The 24,075-nt window shown below is 54.0% G+C and overlaps 1 protein-coding gene across 10 annotated transcripts in view; it reads left to right on the forward strand.

Moving 5' to 3' along the window:
- ARHGEF10L (Rho guanine nucleotide exchange factor 10 like) overlaps positions 1–24,075 on the forward strand; it is a 156,019-nt gene that overhangs the window by 112,669 nt on the left and 19,275 nt on the right. For all 10 annotated transcript variants that reach the window (XM_048824695.2, XM_048824693.2, XM_048824700.2 and 7 more), the window contains 3 exons: positions 308–540; positions 1,682–1,833; positions 11,610–11,755. In XM_048824695.2, the coding sequence (XP_048680652.2) occupies positions 308–540; positions 1,682–1,833; positions 11,610–11,755 (531 nt within the window). The remainder of the gene's footprint in view (positions 1–307; positions 541–1,681; positions 1,834–11,609; positions 11,756–24,075) is intronic.

Raw genomic sequence — 24,075 nt, forward strand, 5'->3', positions numbered from 1 at the left:
CCTTCTAGAGCTTGCAGACCAGGAGGGGCCGTTCTGATTAGCCTGACTTCCACAGCCCCTGGCCAGAGAGCCTGACCCAGCGTGTCCTGCATCAGGCCCAGTAACCTCCGAAACCTGGGAGGAGCTGCCATGGGCATAGTCCAAGTAGCTTGTCCATCCCAGTCTCCACCCTATGGCAAAGCCGGGGCTGAAAATGGGGCACTATATTGTTAGCAGTGGTGAGGAAGGGGTCGGGGGTGGGGAAATATTCCAGCCTGCAAGGGCTGAAGTTAAAAGCCCCTCTGGGTGGCTTCCTGCATCCCCACAGGTTGGAGGAGGCCAGGAAGGCGCAGGAGGCCAGGTGGAGATCTTCTCGCTCAACCGCTCGGTGCCCCGCACGGTGAAGTCCTTCCCGGTGGCCTCCCAGGTGCTCTGCATGGAATACATTCCTGAGAAGAGCAAGGAGGAGCAAGAGGAGGGGAAAGCGGAGGATTTGAGAGCTGCAGCTGACCAGCCCTCCGCTCCACATCCCACCATCTGTCTGGGGCTGCAGGATGGCAGGTGAGGTTTGGGCAGGGGACACCATCTCCCGAGAGTGGGGGCTCGGCTTTGCTAGCACTATGCTCTAGCAGCGCTGTTGGCTGTCCAGCTGGCTGGCTCTTCCGTTGTTCCCCGTCTTTGGCCTTCCTCCTCCTCTGCACCCCAGTAGAATTCTGAGGACAGCCACTGTCTCCCCCCGCAAATCTCAAGTCTTACGTCCCCCTCACCCGCCTCCACTCCTGGAGCAATGGGCAGGGCTGGGCGTTGAGCTTCTCCACCCCTAAGGGGGTCACTGATTTTTAAGGCTGCTCTTTTCCAAATTCTTCCGGCCCCCTCCAGCCTGGACAGTGGAAGGCAGAGACCAGGCCCTGGATAGGATCTGCAAATCAGATCAGGTAGAACCTCCCCACCCCCCATCTATCCCCCATAGCCCTCCCTGCACCTCCTGGTCTTGTCTCCACTTGATGCCAGAGGGATTCAAACTATTCTGCCCAAGCAGGTAAAAATAGTCTCCATTAGGAGCCGGTGGTTGTGAGCTTTGGGCCTTTGCAGCAGCAGGACATCTGCCACCAGCCAGGAGCCTGCAAGGACCAAGCTCTGGGCACCCACGATTTTCCCAGGCTTCGCTTCGTCTGTCTGTGGAAATCCTGGCAGCGTGTGTGTTGATTTGCCCACTGCTGTCACTTAGCTCCGTTACTACAGGCAACTGCCAACTGATGAACCTAACCTGATCACACCCACTTGTCCCTAGGGTGGAGCCCTGAGTTTGACATTGCAGACACCAGCCATGCACGTCATCAGTCCAAGAGCTCCACGTTCAGACAGAGCTGTGGGAGCCGTAGCTTCCTCCCTGGCTGGGATGTCTCCCTCCTGGGCTCCATCCCAGAGGGAATACATGTTCTGGGTTAAATCATATGCATGGAGGAGCTGGGTCGTACCTTTCTCTGTCTGGGAGCAAATGAGTGGAGCAGAAACGCTGAGAAATCAGCCTGGGGTGGCATGTTCAGAACCTGCCTTGTGCAGGTGGATCGGCTGGACCTGCTCCCGCTAACCGCTCTGTGCGTGGGACTCCCGGTGCAGTCGGTGGCTGGCAGGACTGGACTTTGCACAGGTGCTCACCATTGTTACTCTTGCCTTTCCCACTCCTTCTCCCTCTCTCCAGCATCCTGGTGTACGGCAGCGTCGACACGGGGACCCAGTGCTTGCTGACCTGCAGCCCTGGGCAGCAGCCTGTCCTCTGCCTGAAGCATAGCCCCGAGTACCTGTTTGCCGGACTGCAGAACGGCACCGTAGCTGCTTACGCCAGAAACAACGGTGAGTGTGGGAGTGGCGCACGGGGAGGCGGGCGCTTTGCTTTTGACGTGTCCTCCCCAGGGATCTGGAATGAGGCTGGGGAGACAGGAATGGTCTCCCAGCAGCAGGTCCGGTATCTTCGTCTTGCCGTTGCCCTGGCTGCGGTAGGGCCGGTAGCTAACCCTTTGCACTGGAGCATTGCCCGTAGATCCATGCCTGGAGCACGGGTGTAACATGCCCAGTGCTACCTGGGAGGGGTGGAATTGGATCTTCTTAACAGCTGCCATGCCCAGACTCTGGCCAGTGGCCTGCAGAGTAACACGGCATGTCAGAAGGGAAGGATGGGTCAGTGGCATAGGTTAGCCCCTAGGCTGTGGGAGCCCTGGATTCAATTCCTTGCTGTGCCACAGACTTTCTCTGTGACCTTGGCCAAGTAATTTAACCTCTCTGTGCATCATTTCCCCTATCTCTAAAACAGGAATGATAGTGTTGCCCTGCCTGCCTGTGGGGCACTCCGCTCCTGCAGTACTGAACGCCATAGATGTACCAAAGAGAGATGATGTGATACGAAAGGGTCCCATATACAACAATAGTTAGCGATATATCCAGGGTGCTGATTGGATTTACTTGGCTGCAGTTTTTAGTCAGTTATTGACATTCTCTTGGCCATTCAGACACAGTAATTGTGGCCTGCATGCATGGTCCAGTGGTCCTAGGATTGGCCTAAGTCTCTGAGGGTGTCATCACAAGCAGACAATACTTAACTGACCTAACGGAGGGACAGGCTTGTCCGAAACTTCCCTGGACCCTGTAGGGAAAGTTGGTCCAAATTTATTGCCAAGTGATTTTTAAAACTTTCCCGCGATTGCGAATAAATATATATGAGAGAGAGAGATGCTAACTGGCTGTTCAGAATGCAATTGCTGGAATTCAGGATTCATAACAGCTACAGAAATAAAATCCTATTTGAGAATTATAGACTAATTTCCTATTGATGGGCTGTCACTTCTCTCTGGCATAAAAGACACTGGTTTTCTCCAAATGGCTTTTAAACTTCCTTGCTCTAACTTCTAGGTGGACAATGGACATTTGTTCCCAACCATTCAATCCAATGAGCCTTTCTTGGTCTGCCAAGCTAGACAAGTGTTTGCCAAAGTGACACATCTGTCAGGATCACTTTTTTTCTTGGCCAATTTCTCCCTTTTCCAGAAATGTCCATTTACCCGAATAAATCAAATCCAACCAAAGACTGAGACTGATGATGTACATGGCTGCTGAGGGCCAAGGCAAAGCCATAAACGCCATTCGGGTTCTCAAAATAGGGCTAAAATGGTTTCTCTGTGCTGACCATCATCTTGGTCACCATCAGGGCTTGAACCTGGGACCTTCAGAGCCCAGAGCGTGCACCCTTGCATCTTGAGCTAAAGAACTAAGCACCTGTGCTGATAATCAGCAATAGACTCATAGCCTCGGTAGATCAGGCATAGGGGAAGATGCCTGAATGGCAGGTTGTGCAGAGATTTTGTGCTGTGGATGACTTCTCCCTCTGGGTTGGACATTGGGTGTCAGGTGTTATGTAATGGCGTGGGGTGGTGAATGCTCGCTCCTCCGGCCCAGGGGTCTCTGCTTTGCTCCCTCTCCCGGTGCTGCATTAAGCAGCTGGCATGGCTGTGTCATCGCGGCCCGTTCGGGGTTATACTCTGGGGTGTGTGCAGAACTCTGACTCCGCGGGGCAGTGTGTTGGTTTTTTTAAATGAGTTTTTGATAAGGCATTTATGGGTTTTAATTAAAGAGGGAGAGGCGCAAGAAAGCCATCACCCAGGCAGGCGGGAGTGTGTGGGAATGTAAATAAGTGCATATATCTGCAGGGTTCATGCAGCACGGAGCTCTTGTTCTGTTGATTAAATACGGTCGGGAACCCGGCTCCCTGCACTGCACAGAGCAAAAACCGTTTTCAGCTCCGTCTCTGCACATCGCTCCTCTCCTCCGCTCTGTGTCATCTCCACTTCCTCCCTGCCTCTCCCCTGCTGCTGGGCTTTGCTTCTCTTGGGGATCTGACTCCCTAGGACTTGCACGACTTTAAAGATCTGCCATGCTGTGCCCCCTTCACTTCTGTTTCTAGTGCAAGGGGTTACCCTGAATAGCTGAAGGCTGGTGGAGAGTGGCTGAGAGGGTGGAGTGGGTGGAGGGCCAGGAATGAATTTCTTGGCTTGTGCTTTCTTGGGTGGCTTCTGCTCCGAGTTGCTCTTGGTATCTGCCCAGGCTTGTGGTGAAAGGGGCAGCAGACTGGTATGGCACCTGCAGGGAGCACGTGGCATTGGTTTGTAGGGGTTCCAGTGAAGACGTCTCTGGAATTCTGGGCACAGCTGTTCAGCCTGGCTTCTGGAGGCGGCATGGGCCTGTCTACTCGTGTTTTTGGCATCCGTTCAGGTGCACCTGTTGCTAGTGTCAGGGAGGTATCCAGCACGGCGGCCAGGTGCTGGGGTTCCAAGGCGTGGCGTTCCAGGGAGGGGGCCCGTGTTCCATTCTCTCCGAGGTGCAGGATCTTTAGAGGCTGCAGGCTGAGTGTTTTCTGGAATACGCACAGAGTTCTCAGGGCTGGCGGTTTGCAAAATCATCTCTTTTCGACTTTCTAAAGGGAGCAGATTCCCTCTGGAAGCCTTTCAGGGATAGCAAACAAGAGCCCTCGCGATGTCGTTCATTACAGATTCATCTCTCTGGGTCCCACTGCTCTTTAATGTTCTGCTGAAGCCATGGGAAATCTTGGCAGGACAAATCTGTGTCCATGAAAAGCGCAGTGACGGCGGACCAAGGCCAGTCAGCCCTAGCCGGGGTCTGTCACCGGGTCTCCCATGTCCGGGAAGGATCTGCAAGGAGGAAACTCGAGGTCTCCGTCCCATTGTCCTGGCCCAGCCATATAAACCTCAGAGCCACCAATGTGGTGCCATTAGGTCCCTCCAGATGTGGGTGGTTCCCATCCCATTTAGCCTGCGCTGAGGGCCCGGTCCTGTGAGGTACTGAGCACCCTCAACTAATCTAGCAGCCAGAGATAAAGGTGCTTGATGTGTCAAAATGGGGGGGGGGTGTTTAGCCCCCAGGCTGGCAGCTGGATTAAGACATTGCCCTCAGCCATTGTACAGCCAACAGCTGGTGGGAAGCTGCTCCGCATCACTTCACATGGGCCCCACTTCCAGAGGCAGAGCCCGGCTTGTCTCGTTGCTTGAAGGGGCTTGACTAGATGAGGATCCCGGATTCCAGTCTCCAGGAGCCCTCTGGGGCATCTGCCTATGCCACAGGCACTAGGCAGGGTGCTCTGGTCACTGGTGTGCAGAGAGCCTGGATATCCTGGTGCCATGGCTGTGGTGTGCAGAGGTCAGTCACAAGCGCACCTTGGTGCACCCCACGTGGAAGGGGATTTCTCCTTGGCACATGAGGAAGAATCCCGTGTCTGTGGGAATCCCGAGGGTCCTGATTGCAAGGCGTGGTATGGATGGAAACTGGGTGGTTCTGATATCTGGGGAGATGCGCCATCTTCACCGTGAGGGTGCAGTCTCCACCCTGTTCCGTCGCCGGGTGCCCCCTTTTACCCAGCTCTCTGCCTGCTTGCTCAGCCAAAGAGCAGTGGATTCGCAAGGCCCCCGCTGCAGCTCTTCCGGTTAATGTGAGCCTCAATTATTCATGCACTGCTTTTCTCTGGGATGCTGTTAAAGTCGGATCCACTCAGTTGCCTCCTGCCTCTCAGCAGAGGTGAGCCGGGTGTCAGGTAGATGAGCCCAGCAAGACTTCATTCCTGCTGGGATTTCCATGGCTAAATTCAGCTCCTGACTTCTGGAATTACTGACTCTCCCTCCCACTCCTAGTGTAGGGACCAAGGCGCTGAGGGAAGGTTGGGCAGTGGGAATGAAGCAGAGCTGCGTCCATGTGCCTATGAACCGTCCCATTCCCCCTATAGGGGCAGGCCCACTTTGAGGAGAACAGTTTACTGCTGCTGCTAGGGGATGGAGCTACTCCTTCGGCTCAAGTGTTGAAGTCGGTGGTTTGGGACTGAATGCCGGATGTTCTCTCACCAACGCCAGCTCACAGCGGGGGGTCACTACATACGCCTGGGGCTGGCTGGGCCACCACGTGGGTGCCTCTAGAGGTGATGGCCCACGAGGAACTCTGACCTGGCCGTGGATGGGGCTACCGAGGCTTTCCATGAGGCAATGACTGCTGCGTGTGTTGCCTTATGCTAGCGTTCAGGCTGCATCTGGAGCCTCTGAAGATTAGAGAGTTGGGGGGCCGGGGGGAGCTGCTTTCCATCCTGCATCTGGCTTTCACACGTGGTCAGTGAGACCTCATGTAGCAGTGGTGCTGGAGGGAAGGCGCTGGATCTCGATGGCTGGTTGGCGCGTAGGACTGGCAGGGGGCTGAGAAGCCCAAAGGCATCATGGGAGGCATGGGGGAGGATGATGCTGTGTGGAGCGAGACCCATATTCACCGTGTTAGGCAATACCCCCATGTTACCGCTAGAGGGCAGGAAAGAGCCGAAATGAACCTGCAGGTCTGTGCAGAGACGTTCTTAATGCGCCCGGGTCCCTCTGCCCCTCCACGAACTGAACAAAGCCGCTGTGTCCCCTGAAAGGGGCCAGGGCCGCATGGCAGCAGCGGCCCAGTCCATGGGCAGAGCCGTGCTTGGGCGGGCGTTTGAGAGGAAGGCAGGGCACGTGTCGAACAGCACAGGGTCTGAATCCACCAGCTCCCTGGACAGAGATTAAAGCAGCGGGGCCGTAGGGAAAGGCGCGTGTGAGGGAATGTGGCTGCACTAACCTAGTAGTTACAAAGAGGGAGGCTAGTTCCTGAGCTGCAGTATGATCCCGGATGGTGGGTCTCTGCTGATCCCTGTCCTCTGGCTTTACCGTGGAGCTCGGCAGTCCAGCCTTCCCAAGCCTTCGGGACCCAGCCACTGGCCGAAGGCGAGCATGCAATCCGGGATGCCAGTGTACGTGCAGCATGAGCCGACAGAGTCCTCGATCCCTCTTCTGCTCAAAGGAGCTCTGCTAAGGGCCTGGGCTCGGAAGAGTAACCCCTGGGCGTCACCAAAGGTTCCCTCTCAGCCCTCGGATTTTGGAAGTCTCTTGCTGTGGCGCTACGTGTGGGTTCCCAATGGTGGAGTGCAGCAGGGTGGGGAATGTTTCTTTTCCAGTTGAGCTAAAGGGGCTTTGCCTTTGCCAGTGCTGGAGGTGGCATGTGTCAGGGGCTTGGGGTCCTAGTGAGACCAGTAAGGCTGCCTGGAAAGCCAGAGAAATCAGGGATGAGAGAGGTAAGAGCTACTCTGGGTTGAGTGTCCACGGAATGGCTCTCTCCTCGGGCCGGGCACCCCAATGCTCTTGCTGATAGTGGCTGGTGAATGTTAGGGGATCCCTTCCTCTCCCAGCTGGTGTGTTCCCATCAGCATCTCCTCTGTGAGCTGTATGGGAAACGTGTGGTGTCATGGTTGTGACAATACGTCACTGCGCTGTACTTGACACATGCCATGGTTGCTTTCTGCTCTGCTCTTTTTGAGGCAGAGGTGATGCAGAATCCGGTTGGTGAATGCAATGCCTTCAGGAAGCTGCTAAGTTTCTTTCTGTTCCGTTTCCCCCATTCCTCCTGCTTGATCAGAAGGGCAGAAATTAGCAATGCATCTGTTTACCCTCCCTTCCTCTTGCTTGGCGGGATGCCAGCATCTCAAGCTTTTGCTCCCTAAAAAACTATTTGTAGTTTCTTCCAGGGCTGCACCTCAGAGCCCAGGAGTCTCTGGGCCAGATCCCCAGCTGGCACAAATCGGTGTAGTGCCCCTGAAGTCAGTAGAGCTGTGCCAATCTATGCCATCTCTGGTCTTCCAAACCCAGGAAATGGACAAGGTGGATTACCAGGTTGCTTTCAGTCCTTATTTTCAGTTCTTCTGCAGAGATTTTTGGTGTGAAGCACCTGCTGAGGGCTGGGGAAATAATTCAAGAAGAAATATTTCCATAAATTCTCTTGCAGATTCTTAGGCCAAAAGTAACAGGTCTGTTGTTCCTTCAAATGAAATCGCTCATTTTCTGGAACAGCTGATGTTAAGTGAATATTGCAGAAGGGCTCAGAGAGCTCCAAAGACCATCTGAGATTTGAAAAACAGGCCTTATGGGGAAAGATTTAAATAGATTAAGATCATTATCTTATCAAAGAGAAAGCTAAGGGATGACTTGCTTATAAACTACAGGTACCAGGGAAAAGAGATCTGACTTTAGGAAGCTCTTTCATGTAGCCGATCAAGGCATAACAAGATCCAATAGTTTGCAGTTTAAAAAAAAAAATCACTTTGGGAATAAGATGCTAATTTTTAAGTGAGGACAATTAGCCATTGAAACAGCTTAGCAAGTGGTGGTGGTGAATTCATCACTGTAAAGCTTTAAATCCAAATTGGATGTCTTTTGAAAAGATGTTCTGTAGTTCAGCCACAAATTAATCGGCTCTGGAGTGTCACTTCAATAGCAGGAAAAAATTTCCTTCGCGGGAGGAATTACAGGGTGAAATTCTGTGACCTGTGCTATCTTGAGAAAGGAAGACTGGGGCGGGAGAGGACACCTGATAATAGTCTTCAGGGCTATGTTCAGGGCTGTTCTAAAGAGGATGATGATCGATTGTTCTCCGTGTCCACTGAAGGTGGGACAAACAGTAATGGGCTTAGTCAGCAGTGAGAGAGATTTAGGTGAGATGTCAGGAAAAACTTTCCAATTATAAGGATAGTTAAGCTCTGGAATAGGTTTCCAAGGGAGGTTTTTAAGAACCGGTTGGACAAACGCCTGTCAGGGCTGGTCTACGTTTATTTGGTTCTTGGCCTTTCCTCAGCAAAGGGGGCTGGCCTCTGGATCCTACATTTCTATGAGATTCTGGGCAGGCCTGGGCTATGAATGCTGGGTGCTGATAGTGGTTCCTTCCGGGCAGGAAAAGCTGTGAACCTTTGCAGAAGTGACTGTATGAGGAACCTGACTAGAAGCGAAGCGTATCCAGTCAGGGAATGAACCATACGACGTGACCTGGGTCTAATCAAAATGGTGAGAGTTTTAAGGTGTCAAATGTGAGAAAATTCTCCTGATCGAGCTGTGGGCGGAGAGTTATTGTCAATGACAGTTGGGGAGAAGCAAATTGTATGCTTGAAGAGAGGAGAGATTTAGTGAATAAAAATGATCTGGTGGAAATGTCCCAAAGGTGCTGAGGAACCTGAGCTGGAAACATCCCGCCTGGACTCTCGGCCATAGCGCTGTGGACGTGCTGGTTCGTGGTTTCATACTTCGGGTTGAGTTCAGCTTGGGGCTTAAAGCAGGGATTCAAACTCTCTGGTTTGTCTGAAGAACACGGTGTGTCCTCCCCAGACTTGCAGCCCTTCCCCTTTGAGTCCAGAGAAGCAACGGGCATTGAGCGGGGAATGGTTCTTCCAGACTGGATGTGGAGCTGAATTGCCCAAACTTCCTCGAAGCCTAGGGCTCTGAGGGGCCAACTCTGTCTCAGTCCTTTGGGCAGGGCAGCTGCTTTTCAGATCTCTCTGGAACTGGGAACTGTCAATTCTGTGTATAAAACACACGCGGTTGGTTGGTGTTACCAGGTCTCCCGCTCCTGACCACCCGCAGCACCTGTCGCAGCCTGCTGGCCACACGGCCAACAGTTACTCCTTTACCGCAAGTGGGAGGGTCTTCTGCTGTGGATGCTTCAGCTCCTGAGTTCGGGATGCAGCCATGGCCAGATCCCTTCTATAGCCCACCCCCTTCTGGGAGCGTTTGAGGCTTTAAAAGAAAATACCTCACCAAACTCAGCAGAACAAACTGCCCGGCGCTCAAGCGACTTGCCCACACTTCCTCAAATAGACCCACTGACTCAGGAGAAAAGCTTACTCGTGTACGCTGGTTGGATCATAGGAATGGCCAGGCTGGGTCAGACAGGGGCCCATCTAGCCCAGGTCCTGTCTCTGATGGTGGCCAACACCAGAAGCAAGGAAGGTGCGAGACACCTTGAAGTTGGGAGTTGAGGAATAACCTACCCGTGGGGGGCTGGGTAAAGTTCCTTCTTGACCCTGTTAGAGTGGGTGGGGATGGTTCTTTGGCCTGCAGTGTACAGGAGATCAGACCAGGTGACCTGACCTGAGAGGCTGATGTGTGCCCTGCCGCAGGAGGGGTGTCTGTCCCAGCTCGGCACCACAGTGAGAACCCCCTAGAAGGCAGCGGGCGACTGATCTGCCCCGATTCCCTGCCCTGCACCACACGCCATTGGTGGCGTCCTGTCTCTTTTCGTCTCAAGTCCCTGGTTTAATCCGTAACCTCACGTCACTTTAATTGGAGCTTCCTGAACGTCCCCGTTTCCCTGAAGAGATGCCGCCGCCTCCGTCTCTTTCAGCCGTTTGTAGAGTCGCGTGCGCTGCGGGTCGGGAGTCGGGCAGCAAAGGGATCCTTTCATGGCTCGCGTCAGGCAGGTGCCAAGAGGGGTCAACCTGCAGCAGGGGCCGATGCTCAGGAAATGCGAGGGGTGGGAAAGGTCGTTCCCGCCGCGCCTTTTGTGGGGAAATTGGCGCCGCGGGATGCCATGATGAAAGAGCCAAGGCAGTTCAGTTCCTCCTAATGTTGTGCGTGTGATCTGTGCTGTTTTAGAAACCCTCCTGCCCTCGCACCCCCCGTGTCCAGCCTCTGCAAGCCCCCCTCCCTCCTGTTCCATCTGAGACACCCCCACCTTGTTCCTTGGATCCGTTTAACAAAGGGATCTAGGTAGCAGTTGGGAAGGGCTGCAAGGCTGGAATAATCACAGCAAAGGGGGGGGAACATGACAGGGTCTTGTGCGAGGAACAGTCCGTTCCCTGCACCAGGACGCTCTGCGAAGGAGGCCGCAAGCCAGCCAAGTTCTGCCACCTGGCTCAGCCTGCCCCATGATCTGTTCTCCATGCCCGTGCGATGGCAGAGGAAAGGGAGTTAATTAGTCCCCTAGAGGCTGCTGCCCAAGTTCAGGGAGAGTGGCAAGGGAGCAGCTGCTGGCTGGAAAAGACGGCGTTTGCTCTATCCTCCCCAGTATTTTGTGTTCCCTGTGCAAGCAGTCCCACGCCATCCCCCCCTTGCCCGCACCTGGCAGCTTGGTTATAAATAGACAGTGCATGCTGTCAGGGCTGCAGGGAAGAGAACTGTGCTTGTTTTCCTGCAGCCGCGTTCACAATGTGGAGGCATCAGGTGAGACTTGATTCGTAGGGGAAAGAGACATTGCAGTCCTGCTGAGCCAGCCACCCGAATTCCTGTTGCAGGCCAGCTCCTCTCCTCCACCTCCAGCCCCGATGGGAACGCCTCCGCCGACGGGCGGATGTGCTGGGGAGGGCCTGGTGTGAGGCCAGAGGCTTCCAAACTCAGGTGCATGGAGGCCTGGCCTGGGCTCTGTGGGGAGTCTTGGGCGGATCCTGCCCACTTTCAGCAGCTAACGCTCCCTGGAAGAAGCTGTCGGCAGCGACATATTTTCCTGCTATTACTGTTGCACGGGAATAACGGCTGCAGGTGTCCCAGGGAGTGGTGAGCTGGTGAACGGAGGGAGGGATGGCGCAAGAGCAGGGCTCCATCTGTTCATTGAAATGTGGCTCCGCCGAGGTTGTAGCATGAGATGCCCCAGTTTGGGTTTCAGCTGGGGACCAGTGTCTCATCGGAGACTCCTGAGGGTAAAGCCCTAGACTGGGGCGTGGGGGGGCCGAAATCCGGCTCCAAGCTGCCTTTCCTCCTCTGGTCTGTTGTGAGCAGTCTGTGATTTTTCTCTCCTTTCGTTTTCTGCAGGGGGGCTGTGGGATCTCGAGGCGCAGCCCACTTGTCTGGAGGTGGGGACCGGACCGGTGCGAACCCTGCTGACGCTGGATGACACCGTGTGGGCCAGCTGTGCCAACCAGGTCACCGTGCTGGATGCTGCCAGCCTGCAGGCTCAGGTACCTCCGTGGTTCAGTTCCCTGTGCCGTGTGCAAGGCTGGGTGCCAGGTTTCCAACCTCCTTCAGGGTGGGGATTCCTTCCTTTCTGCCCTCCCCACAGCTCCTCGAACGACATGTCGGGTGACTGACCAGGTGGCCCAGATGAGGCCTGGACTAGGCTCCTTTTGGGGCTACACTGACCTGCTGTCAACTCCTCTCCCCACTCCTGCATCTGTGCGGAGCATCCCAGGGAGTTTCTGGCCTGTGCTCTCTGCGTGGCTGCTCACAGATTGCTCAGGCTGTAAGATGCGGAAGGTGGCTGGGATGGGGTGAGCTTTGCTTGCACCCTGCGAGCAGCCAGGGGAGGGGAGATAAGAGTATCGTGTGATGGCTGAACATGCTGGGGTGAGCCTCTCTTCACTCTCACTCCTTGGGGTCACTGTGGTTTTAGCCCCACCAGCCCACGCAGCCCCAGTGCCGTCTCATCCTTAGCGCTGGCAAGTGTTCAGGCCAGCCGCTCTGGAGCGAGCCCGGCCTACCCCTGCACGCTCTTCCAGGAGTCCTTTGTCTCAGGCTTGCTCCCTACTTGCTTTGGTGCCCTGCGGCGTGAAGGCCGGAACGATTGCAAAGGAAGAGGCCAGTGCCTGGGGCAGCCTGGCTGTGCGCCCCTCAGGTGGGGCTCTGAGCAGCACGGGAACGGCACTTGGACAGCGGGCACAGAACCCATGGGAGCGTGCGGCCGGGCGGAGCTTCATGCTTTCAGTGCTCCTGCTCACCCGTGAGGTCCCTCTGACCCCTGGCTTCAGATGCATCTGGAGGGTGACTGGACGTGGGGGGAGGAAGGGAACTGCCAGAAGCACTGGCCTGGGGAAGCGGAAAGGGGAGTGCAGCTGTTGCTGGTGGAGGGGGATGGGGAGGAAGAAGCAGCCCCCGGCAAGGTGTCTGGGGCAGGCATGCTGGGTGCTCAGTAGTGGCCAGGCGCCCAGCGCGACACTGGGGGCCCGGGTGGGTTGAGGCAGCGTGTGACGCTGTGGGGGTGGGTGAAGACAGCACCAGAGCTACGTAGGGAGGAGCCTGAGGACGGAGCTGCTCCAGGAGGAGTGTGGTGGGTGAGGACCAGCTGCAGGAGGGTGGGTTGGCAGAAGCCTGGAGAGAGCAGGGAAGTTGGCAGCATGACATGAGGCCTGGCTAAAGTATCTGGAATGCTTTTGGGGGGTGGCTGTTGGCAGTTCAGATCCTCCCCAGTGCACCCAGGGTCTCCTGCACCCAGGGAGATTGGCTAAGCCCTCCTACATCGTCCCAGATGCTCTGCCAGCCGGGACAGGCTGAGCTCTGCTGAGTCCACTCCCTCAGGAGCCAGCCGGCAGGGCCCCAGGCTTCAGCCAGAGGCCACTCCGCGAGTGCCTCCAGGTGTGTCTACAGACCTGAGCTCAAGCTAGCGAACTTCAAATAACAGCTCTTTTGACGCTGCGGCAGGCTGGGCTTGCTGTGTGGATAGAATCATAGAATCTCAGGGTTGGAAGGGACCTCAGGAGGTATCTAGTCGCACTCCCGGCTCAAAGCAGGACCAATCCCCAACGAAATCATCCCAGCCAGGGCTTGGTCAAGCCAGACCTTAAAAACCTCTAAGGATGGAGATTCCTCCGCCTCCCTAGGGAACCCATTCCAGTGTTTCACCACTCTCCTAGTGAAAAAGCTTTTTCTAATATCCAGCCTAAACCTCCCCCACTGCAACTTGAGACCATTACTCCTCATTCTGTCATCTGCCACCACTGAGAACAGTCTAGATCCATCCTCTTTGGAATCTCCTTTCAGGTAGTTGAAAGCAGCTATCAAATCCCCCCTCACTCTTCTCTTCTGCAGACTAAATAATCCCAGTTCCCTCAGCCTCTCCTCATAAATCGTGCTCCAGCCCCCTAATCATTTTTGTTGCCCTCTGCTGGACGTTTTCCAATTTTTCCACATCCTTCTTGTAGTGTGGGGCCCAAAACTGGACACCTACTCTGGACTGTACCTACTCTGGGACCCAGGCAGCTGGTACAGCCCATGCTGGCATGGTTTTACTGCTCTTCTTGTTGGAGTGAGTTCGGTTAAGGCTAGTTTGGCTCCGTCTACACATGCTGCAGTCATACTTCCCAACTGTAGTGTAGACAGACCCATGGGTCTGGCCATCAACCCGGCTGCATTGCTCAGGGGTGTGAAAAAGCCACGCCCCTGAGCGACGTAAGTAAGCTGACCTGAGTCCCCGCATAGACAATGCTGGGCAGATGGAAGAATTCTTCCGTCAGCCTGGCTACCACCTCTCGGGGTGGTGGATTAACTACAGCAACGGGAGAAGCCCTCCCATCGGCATTAGGCAGTGTCCACAATGATGACCCTGTACTGCTGTAGTGTTTCAAGTGTAGACAAGCCCGCAGTGCGTCTGCAGTGACTGGCTGGGCTCCTGGAGACGGGGGCAGCCCTTCCCCTATGCCCAGAAGCCGAGCCAGCCCCCTGAAAGACTGCAGAGAACCCTTTCTGTGACTGGCTCAGCCAGCTCCGGCTTGCCTCACCTGTGAAAGACCAAGGCAGGATTTGCAGGCAGTGCCCTGCCTGGCCACTGCCTGCCGCTGTCGCTGTGCACAAGCTGCGGTGGCTGGAGGCGTTCTCTGGGCATTTCCAGGGCCTCCATCCCAGGCCCGCTCCCACGCTGTCTAATAGCAGGCCTCTGACGACGGTGCATTTCTCGGCTGAGCACTCCCCGCACTCTGACCGGCCACTGCCTTCCTCGGCGCACTCCCATGCTATTATGGAGATGGAGATGGGCTGCTTCCAGGCTGCGTGTGCCCCGGCCTCTCTGCCGTCTCATGCCTAATGGGCTGTGATTTGATTGGAAATGTCCCTTGGCGTGCGGCGCGGGTATGGGAGGGGAGCATTCTCACTTCTATTAGAGCGCTGGGGCGCACTGTTCGTTAACTGGCCTCCCCTGCCCGCCAGCTCCCTGGCTGGACCAAGTTAACCATTTGTTGGTTGAATGGGACAGATCGGCTGGCCCTGACTTGTCTGTGCAAATGGGCGTGGCACCCTCATGTTCCAGTGATTCCACAGGTCATAGTGGCAAGAGATGGTCAGAAGCTTGGCTTGGCAAACCCAAAGGCAGGGGCGGCATCTAACCCACTGGCAGTGAGTGGGGTTGCCCCCCGGGAGCTGTCTTGCGCTGTTTGTACAATGCCAGACAAAAGGGGTCCTATTCTTGGCTGGTCTCTGGGCATTTCCATACTACAGATAACTGTAGTAGCTTAGCCCACAGAGAGGATAAGGGATCTACTACTACAAGTGGTTGAAGGAGATCTCCTTTAGCTCCAGTAAAGGCCTGTTCTGATGGAGCGTGGGTTTAACAAAGACCACGTCCTTGGAAAGCCCTAGCGGAGGGGATTATAAAAGCCCACGTGAAGGTGACGCTCGTCCAGGTCAGTCTGAAGGTACTAAATGCCAGGCTCAAGGGACTGCAGACTGCAGTCCTGAGCCGGGTGCTGAGTTCAGGGTGCAGTGGGCTCGCTAGAAGGGATTCAGAGGTCCCGCTGAGTTGGGGAGTGGGTGTGCAGGAGAAGCGGAGGCTTTAAAATAGGCTTTTATAGTCTGTTGCTCTTTCTGGCTCTGAAATGGTTAAATACAAATGCGGCAGCCCCCGTAAGACTCTCCAGTGCCCAGTAAGTGCCAGGGCGTGTGTGGGAGCGGGAGCTCTCAAACACTGCCCATGCCCCAGAGCTCATGGCACACCGCGCCCCAGCCTCCCACGGCTGGTACTGCCAGGCTAACTTTGCGGGACCCCTTAGCCATGCCGCAGACTCAAGTCTCAGATGCTAAAGATGGCGTAGCTGGCAGCACCCCACGTGCCCCCTGGCGAGGTGACACTGGGCTCCACTCTGAGCCAAGCTGGAACCCAGGCCCTGAGATTTTATGTGCCCCAAGCTTAGGGGACAAAGAAGCATTTAAGGCCGCTCAAGAGGCTTCCTGCTGGGCGTGGTTCGGGCAGCCGGAGCTTGGGTTTGGCCGGCTGGCGTTTCTGTCCCTCGCCTGGCCTGTGCATGCTCTCAGTGGGAGCTGCTGGCGACGCTCCACCAGCGAGGGGCTGTTCAGGGTCAGGTGGAGTCCGCGCTGGGGCACGTGCATGGGTCAGGCCCTCTGCAGTGGGAGCCAGGCTGCCCTAGGCTAGATCCCTCCTGCCCGATGAGCTGTGTGGCTGCAGCTCGTTAGTCGAGCAGAACAAGCTTCCAGCTGACGATGGGCTGGGCGGCATCGTGAAGGGGCTTTTTATTGTTTTCCCGCCTCTCTGCGTTGGAGCGCAGGTTCCCCTGCAGCACGTGCCTCTCTCCAGCTGCTGTAAGACCTTTTCTCCCGTAGAGAGCTTTGCGCCGCCCACTTGAACTCGGGCGCCGGACCTGACGTGCCTGGGTTCTGAGCTGCTGACCGCCGGATCACGAGCACCCCGTCACATGACTGCGCGGCAGCGGGTCCGTGGGGCGGAATCGGTCGCATCCGCTCAGGCTGGTGGCCCGGGTAAGGCTCTCATGAGCCCCTAAGGAGCCAGCCTGGCTCTGGGAGAGGGGACTGCAGCCTGTTCCTTCCTTCTTTCTTCCTCTTGAAGGGCCACTCAGGTACACCTGTGCAAACCCACCCATGGGGGTTGCCCAGCTACCATCAAAGGAATAATTTTGGCCTCCTGGCCCTGGTTGCTGGGGAGGACGGGAGAGCTGGAGAGAAGCTACCTTGACTCCCTAGTGCCAGGTGGGGTTTGTAGGGTCCACACTTTGAACCCCCACCCCCCAATCCCCACTCCTGTCTCTGTTTAAACTTGTAAATTGGAGCTCGGGGCCTTGGAGATAAGAGAGGAGCCTGAGGTGTTCGTGCTTCTAGTCCCGTTTCTGAGGAGGAATGCACTTTAACCCCCACAATGCTGAGGAGAGGGGGTATTGCAATTGTACAGCGGGGGACGCTCTGGTGCGCTAGGGACCTTCCAGTAGCGCAGCTGTATCGATGCGGCTGCACTGCTGTGAGCTGCCTCGTGTGGGCGCTCTACGCCGACGGGGCCCGTTTGCTTAATTAGCCCCCATCACCGGCAGCAGCACCTCCCACCAACGTAGCGCTGTCCACACCAGCGCTTAGCTCGGAGTAACTTAACGTCACTCTGGGGGTGGCTGATTCACGCCCCTGATAAACACATGTTCTACCCACATAAGTGGAGGTGTAGACGTAGCCTAAGGCAGAGAGGCCAACTGATTTGTCTGAGGTGATGCAGCTATAGGCCGGACTGTCCTGAAATTCTGCTCGGGTCTTATCCGCCAGACCCTGCTTCCTCTATTCTCCATGGTGCCAGCCCTGGCTGGAAGAAAAGAATCTAGCCTCTCATCCCCAGCTGGTGTAGATCAGTGTCACTCGACTGGCGTCAATGGGCCACATCCCCAGCTGAGGATCCGGCCCCTAGGGCCGAGACGCTGTGTTCCAGCACCGCACCTCACGGCGGCTACGGTCTGAGCTGCCAGCCTTGCCTCCTCAACTGTATAACCCCTACTCCGCCGCCCCGGCAGGGCAAGCTGCAGCCCCGGCCTTTTTGCTCTTGTCATTAAAGACCAGCAATGTGCTAGCAGCTTTGAAAAGGGATCAATACCACCTTTAGCCTGCATTTTACACTGAGCCAGAGATTGCTGGGGGTCGGTGAGCTGCAGTCGGTGGGGGCGGGGAAGCAGAGACTCAGACCCGCACGTCGAAAGCCCAGTTGAAATGGAGAAGTTGCAGGGAGGCGTGCACGGTACGGGGAGAGCTGGCCTTCCGCATCCAGCAGCCCATTTCCATTCCGTGCGGGAACAAGGTGAGCTCGATCCATATTTAATAGCCTGCCGCTCCTGCTGGGAACTGAACAGGAAATGGACTTCGTTCCACAGCGCAGCCCTCTGGCTACAGCTAATGACCGTCCCCGCGGGAATCACACACGCTCCGTCTCGCCAGCCGTTACCCCTCCCTGGGCTGGGGCGGAGTGAGCAGGGAGGTGGGGGTGGGGAGCTCTTCTCAAGGGAGACAGAGGGCGGCCCGGGGGTGCTTATTACCTGTAATTGTGGCGCTTCCCAGCGTGCGGCAGCCCGGGTCGAAGGCTGGGTAGAATTATCCACGCTGTTCGCCGGAGATGCTCTTTGCTGTCAGACATGTGTTTGTGTGTCACAAGTAACTTCCCTTCCCCACGTCGCCCCCCATCACATCTGATTCTGCCTCTTTCCCTTCATATGCCTGACCAGCCCCAAGGCCAGGCAGATTCAGGGTCACACAGTTCCCTCCTCCAGCCATGGCTTCTCCTTTCTAACTCCCCTGAACCAATGCCGGAAGGTGTTGGCTTTTACGCTGAAGGGGGACTGCGTCCCTACATGTAAGCAAGCTTTTCTGCACCCAGCTCCAGCAATGCATGACAGTTCTGGCCGGCAGCACCCATTGCCAGGCCACGCACACAGCCCCGCCCATATGCCTCGATCCAGACTGGCAGCGCCCCCTGCTTCACACCTCTGCCTGGGCACCTCAGCGGGGTGCAGGAGGCTTCTGAGTGGGTCTGGATCCCCAAATGATCTCTGGCAGGTCTCCCACTAGCCCCCGCCGGGGCTCTTCATCAGAGCGGAAATCCCCAAACACCCCTCCTGTATGGAGAAGGGAAGTGGCCGGAGCCACTGAGCCTTGTCAAGGCCATGGATATGAGGCAGTGTGAGGAGTAGACTATGACCTAGGCTTAATGCAGCCAGCGGGAGACCAGTGAACAGCTTGAGGAGGGTGACATGGCCCTAAGCCTGAGGGGGGAAGATGATTTCTAGCAGCGGTGTTCTGTACAGCTCTGACGTTTGGGAGGAGAGCATCGGGGGTCTGGTGAGGAGGTTACTGTGTGTTACCGTTTGTGCTGGGCTACGCGGTAGGGGCTTGGATACTGTGGCGACGGGCAGCAGTATAAAACCCCGAGAGAGAGGATCAGGGCTCCATTGTGCGCGTAAGTGACAGGGTCCCTGCCCGGAAGATCTCATCAGATATGAAGACAAGATGCGACAAAAGACGGACAAACCACACGGGGAAGGATGAGGGTAGCGGTGAGTTCTCAGCGACGTAAGCTAACAATGGGCATAGCGTGATGGTCCGAAATATGTGACAACTTGCGAGGGAGGGCGGCGTAAGCTGCTGCTATTCCAGGAAGGTCACTGAAGTTGTAGCAAATTCCACCAGCTGAGGCCCTGCGTCGGTGTAGTCTGTATAACAGAGAGATTGACACAGGCACCCGCCCCATGTAGCCTTCGTTATCTGGCTTTCTTGTAGGCATCGCAGCAGAAGTGTCTTGGGGAGAGAGTCGTGGTCTTAGACCAAGCCAGCCTGGGAAGAAACATGCAGTTTGTTACGGATAAAACAGACAAACCTGGTGGTTGGGGCTGGCATAGTTAGCAGAGAGCAAGTTGAGGGATGACTTTGCACGAAGGGCTCCTCTAAAGCAGCTGGCCATAACAAGAACCTGGATGTGATATCATAGGAGAAGAGGAGAGGGGGATTTTAAGACCACGCCGAGTTTGAGGCTGGCAATGCAGTGATAGGGCTGAAGCTAACCTGCCTTTCGCTGTCCTGCTTGAATTACCTTCCTACAGCTCCGGCAATTACTGTGTAGCAGTGCCTGGTACTGTTGGCTAGCTGGCCTTTGACCCCAGAGCTAGCAATGCCTCTCACTACCCAGGATGAGATGGGAGCCAAGGCAAAAGATCTCCTTGTTGCTTGGCCTAAGGAGGGAGTGTTGAATAGTCTTTTCTCCCACCCTTAAATTTCACATTTAGTGCACAAACTTAGTTTGCATGTATTAGCTGCTGTAAAACTGTCATAACAATGGGGCCGGGGATGAAGAATGCATTGTGGGGCTGTATTGGGTTTTTTCTCTCCTATCTTATTTATGCCATGAGCCGTTTGGGACCTTTTGTGGAAAGGAAAAAAAGTCTCTGTGTGGGGCATGCTGGGTAATGCTATGCAAATTGGCATGTGGGCTGGGAAATTAACAAAGTTTTAGGAAGGCTGCAAAGCTGCCAAAAGGGCAGCGCTCCAACATTCAGGGCTCTAGAGTGCAGGATATCAGGGGTGTCGCTTTCCTCCACTAAGTCCTTTTCTCCATTCTCTCAGTTCGTTCTTAATGAAAATAACAAATTAAGGGAGACAGTTGGAAACTGAAATTGGACCAATGGATTGCCAGACATTCTGTGGCTAACTAGTTGGGTCTTAAAATGAAATCATCATCGAATGGGATGTTTCTCCTGGGACCCTGCAGGGATCAGTTCTTGGCCTTATGCAATTGAATATTTCTATCAATGACCTGGAAGAAAACAAAATAATCACTGATAAAGTTTGCAGACGACACGAACGCATTGGAGTGCTAAATAATGAAGGGGGCAGGTCACTGATATGAATTGTTTGATAAGTGGGGGGCCAGGAATTAATGTGTTAGCATGGCTAAATGTCAATGTATACATCTGGGAACAAAGAACGTCGGCCACAGATACAGGATGGGGGATTTTATCGTGGGAAGCAGCAACTCTGAGGAAGATTTTGGGGTTGCAGACTGGTCTGTATCACCTCCCCAGTCTTACACAAGCACTGTCATCTACAGGAGCGAGTGCTGGCCTGGGTGGAATGATGAGTTCTCACCCGAGGTCTGCCACGGATTCGTTGGGTGGCCTTAGGTCATCAGTGACTTGGCTGACTTTGAGGTGCTGAGTGTCTGCAGCTCCCACTGAAGCTGTGTACCCAGTACCCCTTGAACTCAGGCCACTTACGTCTTTCTTAATTTCCCCATCTCTGAACGTGGATGACACTTGCCCACCTTCCTTCCGGGGCGGCCTTGCATTAATTAACGCTCCTACTGCAGTTTGGGGACGTACAGCATTGTGTTAGCTCTGCGAATTGACAGCTTCCTCCTCCCCGTATCAGTTGAACAGTCACTTAACCACATTATTACTTCTCTTATGACTAATGTGAGCCACCAGAAGTATAATGGCATCTCTGCAAACCCCCATCTGGTCATGGTATAAATAGAATTTGATGGAGCTCTGTGTAATCGGCTCTTGTATTTTCATGAATGGGACAAAGTGCTGGATGATAAACCACAAGGCAAGTAAATCCCATGCTGGTTGAGAGCAAGATGGAGGTAACCTAACGAGTCTCTTTCCAGCTCCCAATTTCTGCTTCAGTGATAATCTTGCCCAATCCATGCCTGGTTTGCTCTGTCACTTTGGGTAGGCAGCTCTCCCTCCGGAATGCAGACACCAGTCATTTGTTACTGTGTTGTAGCCTGGCTGGCTCCAGCTGAAATTGGGTCCCTGTCACGCTAGGCGCTGTACAAACATATTAATAAGAGACAGGCCCTGCCCCGAAGATCTTGCCGTCTAAATAGACAAGGAGAAGAAGCATTGTCACCCTCCTTTTACAGATGGAGGAATTGCAGCAAAGAGAGTGCGTTGCCCAAAGTGACCCAAGAAGGCAGGGGTGGAGCAGGGAATTGAGCCTGGATCTTCTGAGTTCCAGGCTAATGCATTAGTCATGCAACCATACTTCCTCCTTTAGCCATAACCCACCCATCACCATGGTATCTAGGCTCCTGATGTCCAAGAGATGCTGAGGACCCATTGCTCCTGTTGGTTTTAGTTGAAGCTGCAGGTGCTCGCACCTCCGAAAAGCAGGCCTCTCTTTACTAGCAATTCATGCGTTACACTCGTCAATGTGACTTGAAAACCCAATCCAGGCACCGGAACAACAGACTGTGACAGCTTAGGTTTTTCCCTCGGTCATCTGGGGGAAAGTGAGGCCAATCTCGTGACGAAGGTACATGCCTCGCATTTAAACCTGGGTTCTGTTTCTGTCTCCACTGCAGAGTTGCATGGGTCAGTCACTGAACTGCTCTGTGGTGCCTCTGTTTCCTTGTAGGGGGTCATAATTGAATCATGTACGTTTACAAAGCCCATTGAGATCCTTGGCTGGATGGAAAGAGTAATGAGCCAAGTACTGTTGGGGTTTTTTTGCTTCTTGAGCCTTGACTAGGTCCAGCTGAATCCTGCCTCAGGCAATCGTGAACTCTGTCCTTTAGGAAGGTGTGTGTGTGCGCGTCTTTGAAAAAGCCATCAGAAAGGAAGAAAAAGGAAGGTCAAACGACTTCCTGGCAATTACCATTAGAATTGTCCCAGCCTGTGTCGATAGCCAGCATCCTCAAACCACCACCTGTGAGTGAAGTGGATTTTGCCTTCCAGAGAATGGTTCTTTTCACCATCCCAGAGTTCATCATGTGGACAGTACAGCTGAGGAGGCCGTGAGGCAGCATAGGCTTGGGGTTAAGGCCCTGGGGAGCACAGCTGTAATTCCCCTTTCTGCATGACTTAGGGCATGTTACATAATCTCACTGTGGCTCAGCTGTGACAACCCATCCTTCATCTGCCTGGTCTATTCAGATTGCAAGCTCTGCTGGGCACAGACTGTCCCTTACTATGTATCTGTATAGTACCAACCTAATCAGGTGTTGATCTCCACTGGAGCCTCTAGGTGCTGCTGGAATCCAGTTAATTAATAATCACCCAAGGGATTAATTTTCCTGCACAAATAAATATGCAGTAGCCACCTCAACCAACTTCTTCTTTGGAGACCATGGTGCACCTTGGGTTGTTCATTCCAAGCTTAGCTTCTATATGGCTGGAGTTGGAATGATCATCTACCTGCTCCTTGTTTTTTAGAACGTTTCCAGTAAAAACCCCAATGTGGGTGTTTTGTGGGAAGAAGCCTATGAGGAGACAATCCCACTTCAACCGCCTTGGACCTCTCCTTCACTAGGGACAGACTGGAGGAGATATTTAAATCTATGGTTAATAAGAACATGTGTTCCAGGTGATGGAGGCATTAGAAAATGCAGAGGGTTCTCTCACAAGGGAGACGAGAGGAGATGCTATGTTGAGTTCCATAACTGGACAGAAAAAGAAATGAATTAAATGGAACGAATGAGGGGAAAATCCATTGTAGTTCGTTATTCTAATAAGAGCTGGTTTCTTTTCATGCAAAATGTCAAATTTGAAAACCTAAATTTAAAAAAAAAGTTAAGACAAAGCTTGAGAGTTGAAGTCCATAAAGTCACGTTGGGAAACTCTCTGATCTGATGCAGCCACCGGCCTTAATGTTTCTACCCTCCGTTACCCCCACAGTCCGTGGGCTGCAAACGCTCGCTGGGGTATGGGCAGCGCCGCAGCTGGAAGTTCTGGCGCTGCCTCTGTCATTCCCAGAAAATACGCTCTGCAGTATAACACGACCTCGAGGTCCCAGCTGAGATCAGAACCTTGTTCGTGGTCATCGAGTCCAAGGCCAGAAGGAACCACTAGTTCGAGTCTGACCTTCTGTATATCATATATCATATATCATATCATATCATCACCACCACCCAGAGCTCTCACAAAACCCAACAATGGAAATTAGACCAAAGTGAACAAGATCCACACAGCATGCTCCATGCCCCCTCAGAGTCCTGGCCCATCCTCCCAATGTCCCATCTCCAGCCATGGCCATCCCTGGTACTGCAGAGGAAGGAAATTTAAAAAAAAAACTTCCCAGAATACATTGGGGAGGATCTCTTCCTGACACCTGCAGGTGGCCAGATGAAACCCGAAAACCAGGATGCTGCCTGTATGCACTACAAGAGATAGTCCCTGCCCCAAAGGGCTGACTGTTGAAGGAGGCAAGACCGAGAAAGGAAGTATTCTCTCTGTCTGTACCCCACAAAACTAAGGGTAACATTTTGAAAAGCCCCAACTGACTTTCCATTGCCAAAAGTGACTTAGGCTCTTAGGCTCCTAAGTCACTGAAGGTGAAATTTTCAGAAGTGCCTACGTGACCTATCCAAGGTCTCTCAGGAAGGATGTGTTAAAGCTAAGTGGGATATGGTTTTTCCACCCTGAGTCTGAAATCTTTTCCTTTCTCAGTTTGGGTCAGAAAGCCCAAATCTCAAACATTTGCAAACCAAAACCCCAGGTTCTGTGGTCAATTGAAACATTTTGTTTTGATTTCAATCTTTTTTCCTCTTTTTAGACTTTTCCCCGTCTCCTTAGCTTAAATTTCCAAATGAAAAGTCATTAACTGGAAAACCACAAATTCTTTTCATTTTGAAAGTATCCAAACGTGCCGTTTTGAGGAGAAAAAAATCTTTCTTTTGAGTCAGGAAATTCCTTGAACCTGACCCTGTTTCGTGAACAGCTTCAGTTTCAGCAAATCAGCATTTGTTGGGGGGGGGCAAAAAAAACCATTGAAAAATTCCCGGCCAGCTCTAAAGGTGACA

Source organism: Caretta caretta, chromosome 18 (assembly GCF_965140235.1).
Source record: "Caretta caretta isolate rCarCar2 chromosome 18, rCarCar1.hap1, whole genome shotgun sequence".
Taxonomy (NCBI): domain Eukaryota; kingdom Metazoa; phylum Chordata; order Testudines; family Cheloniidae; genus Caretta; species Caretta caretta.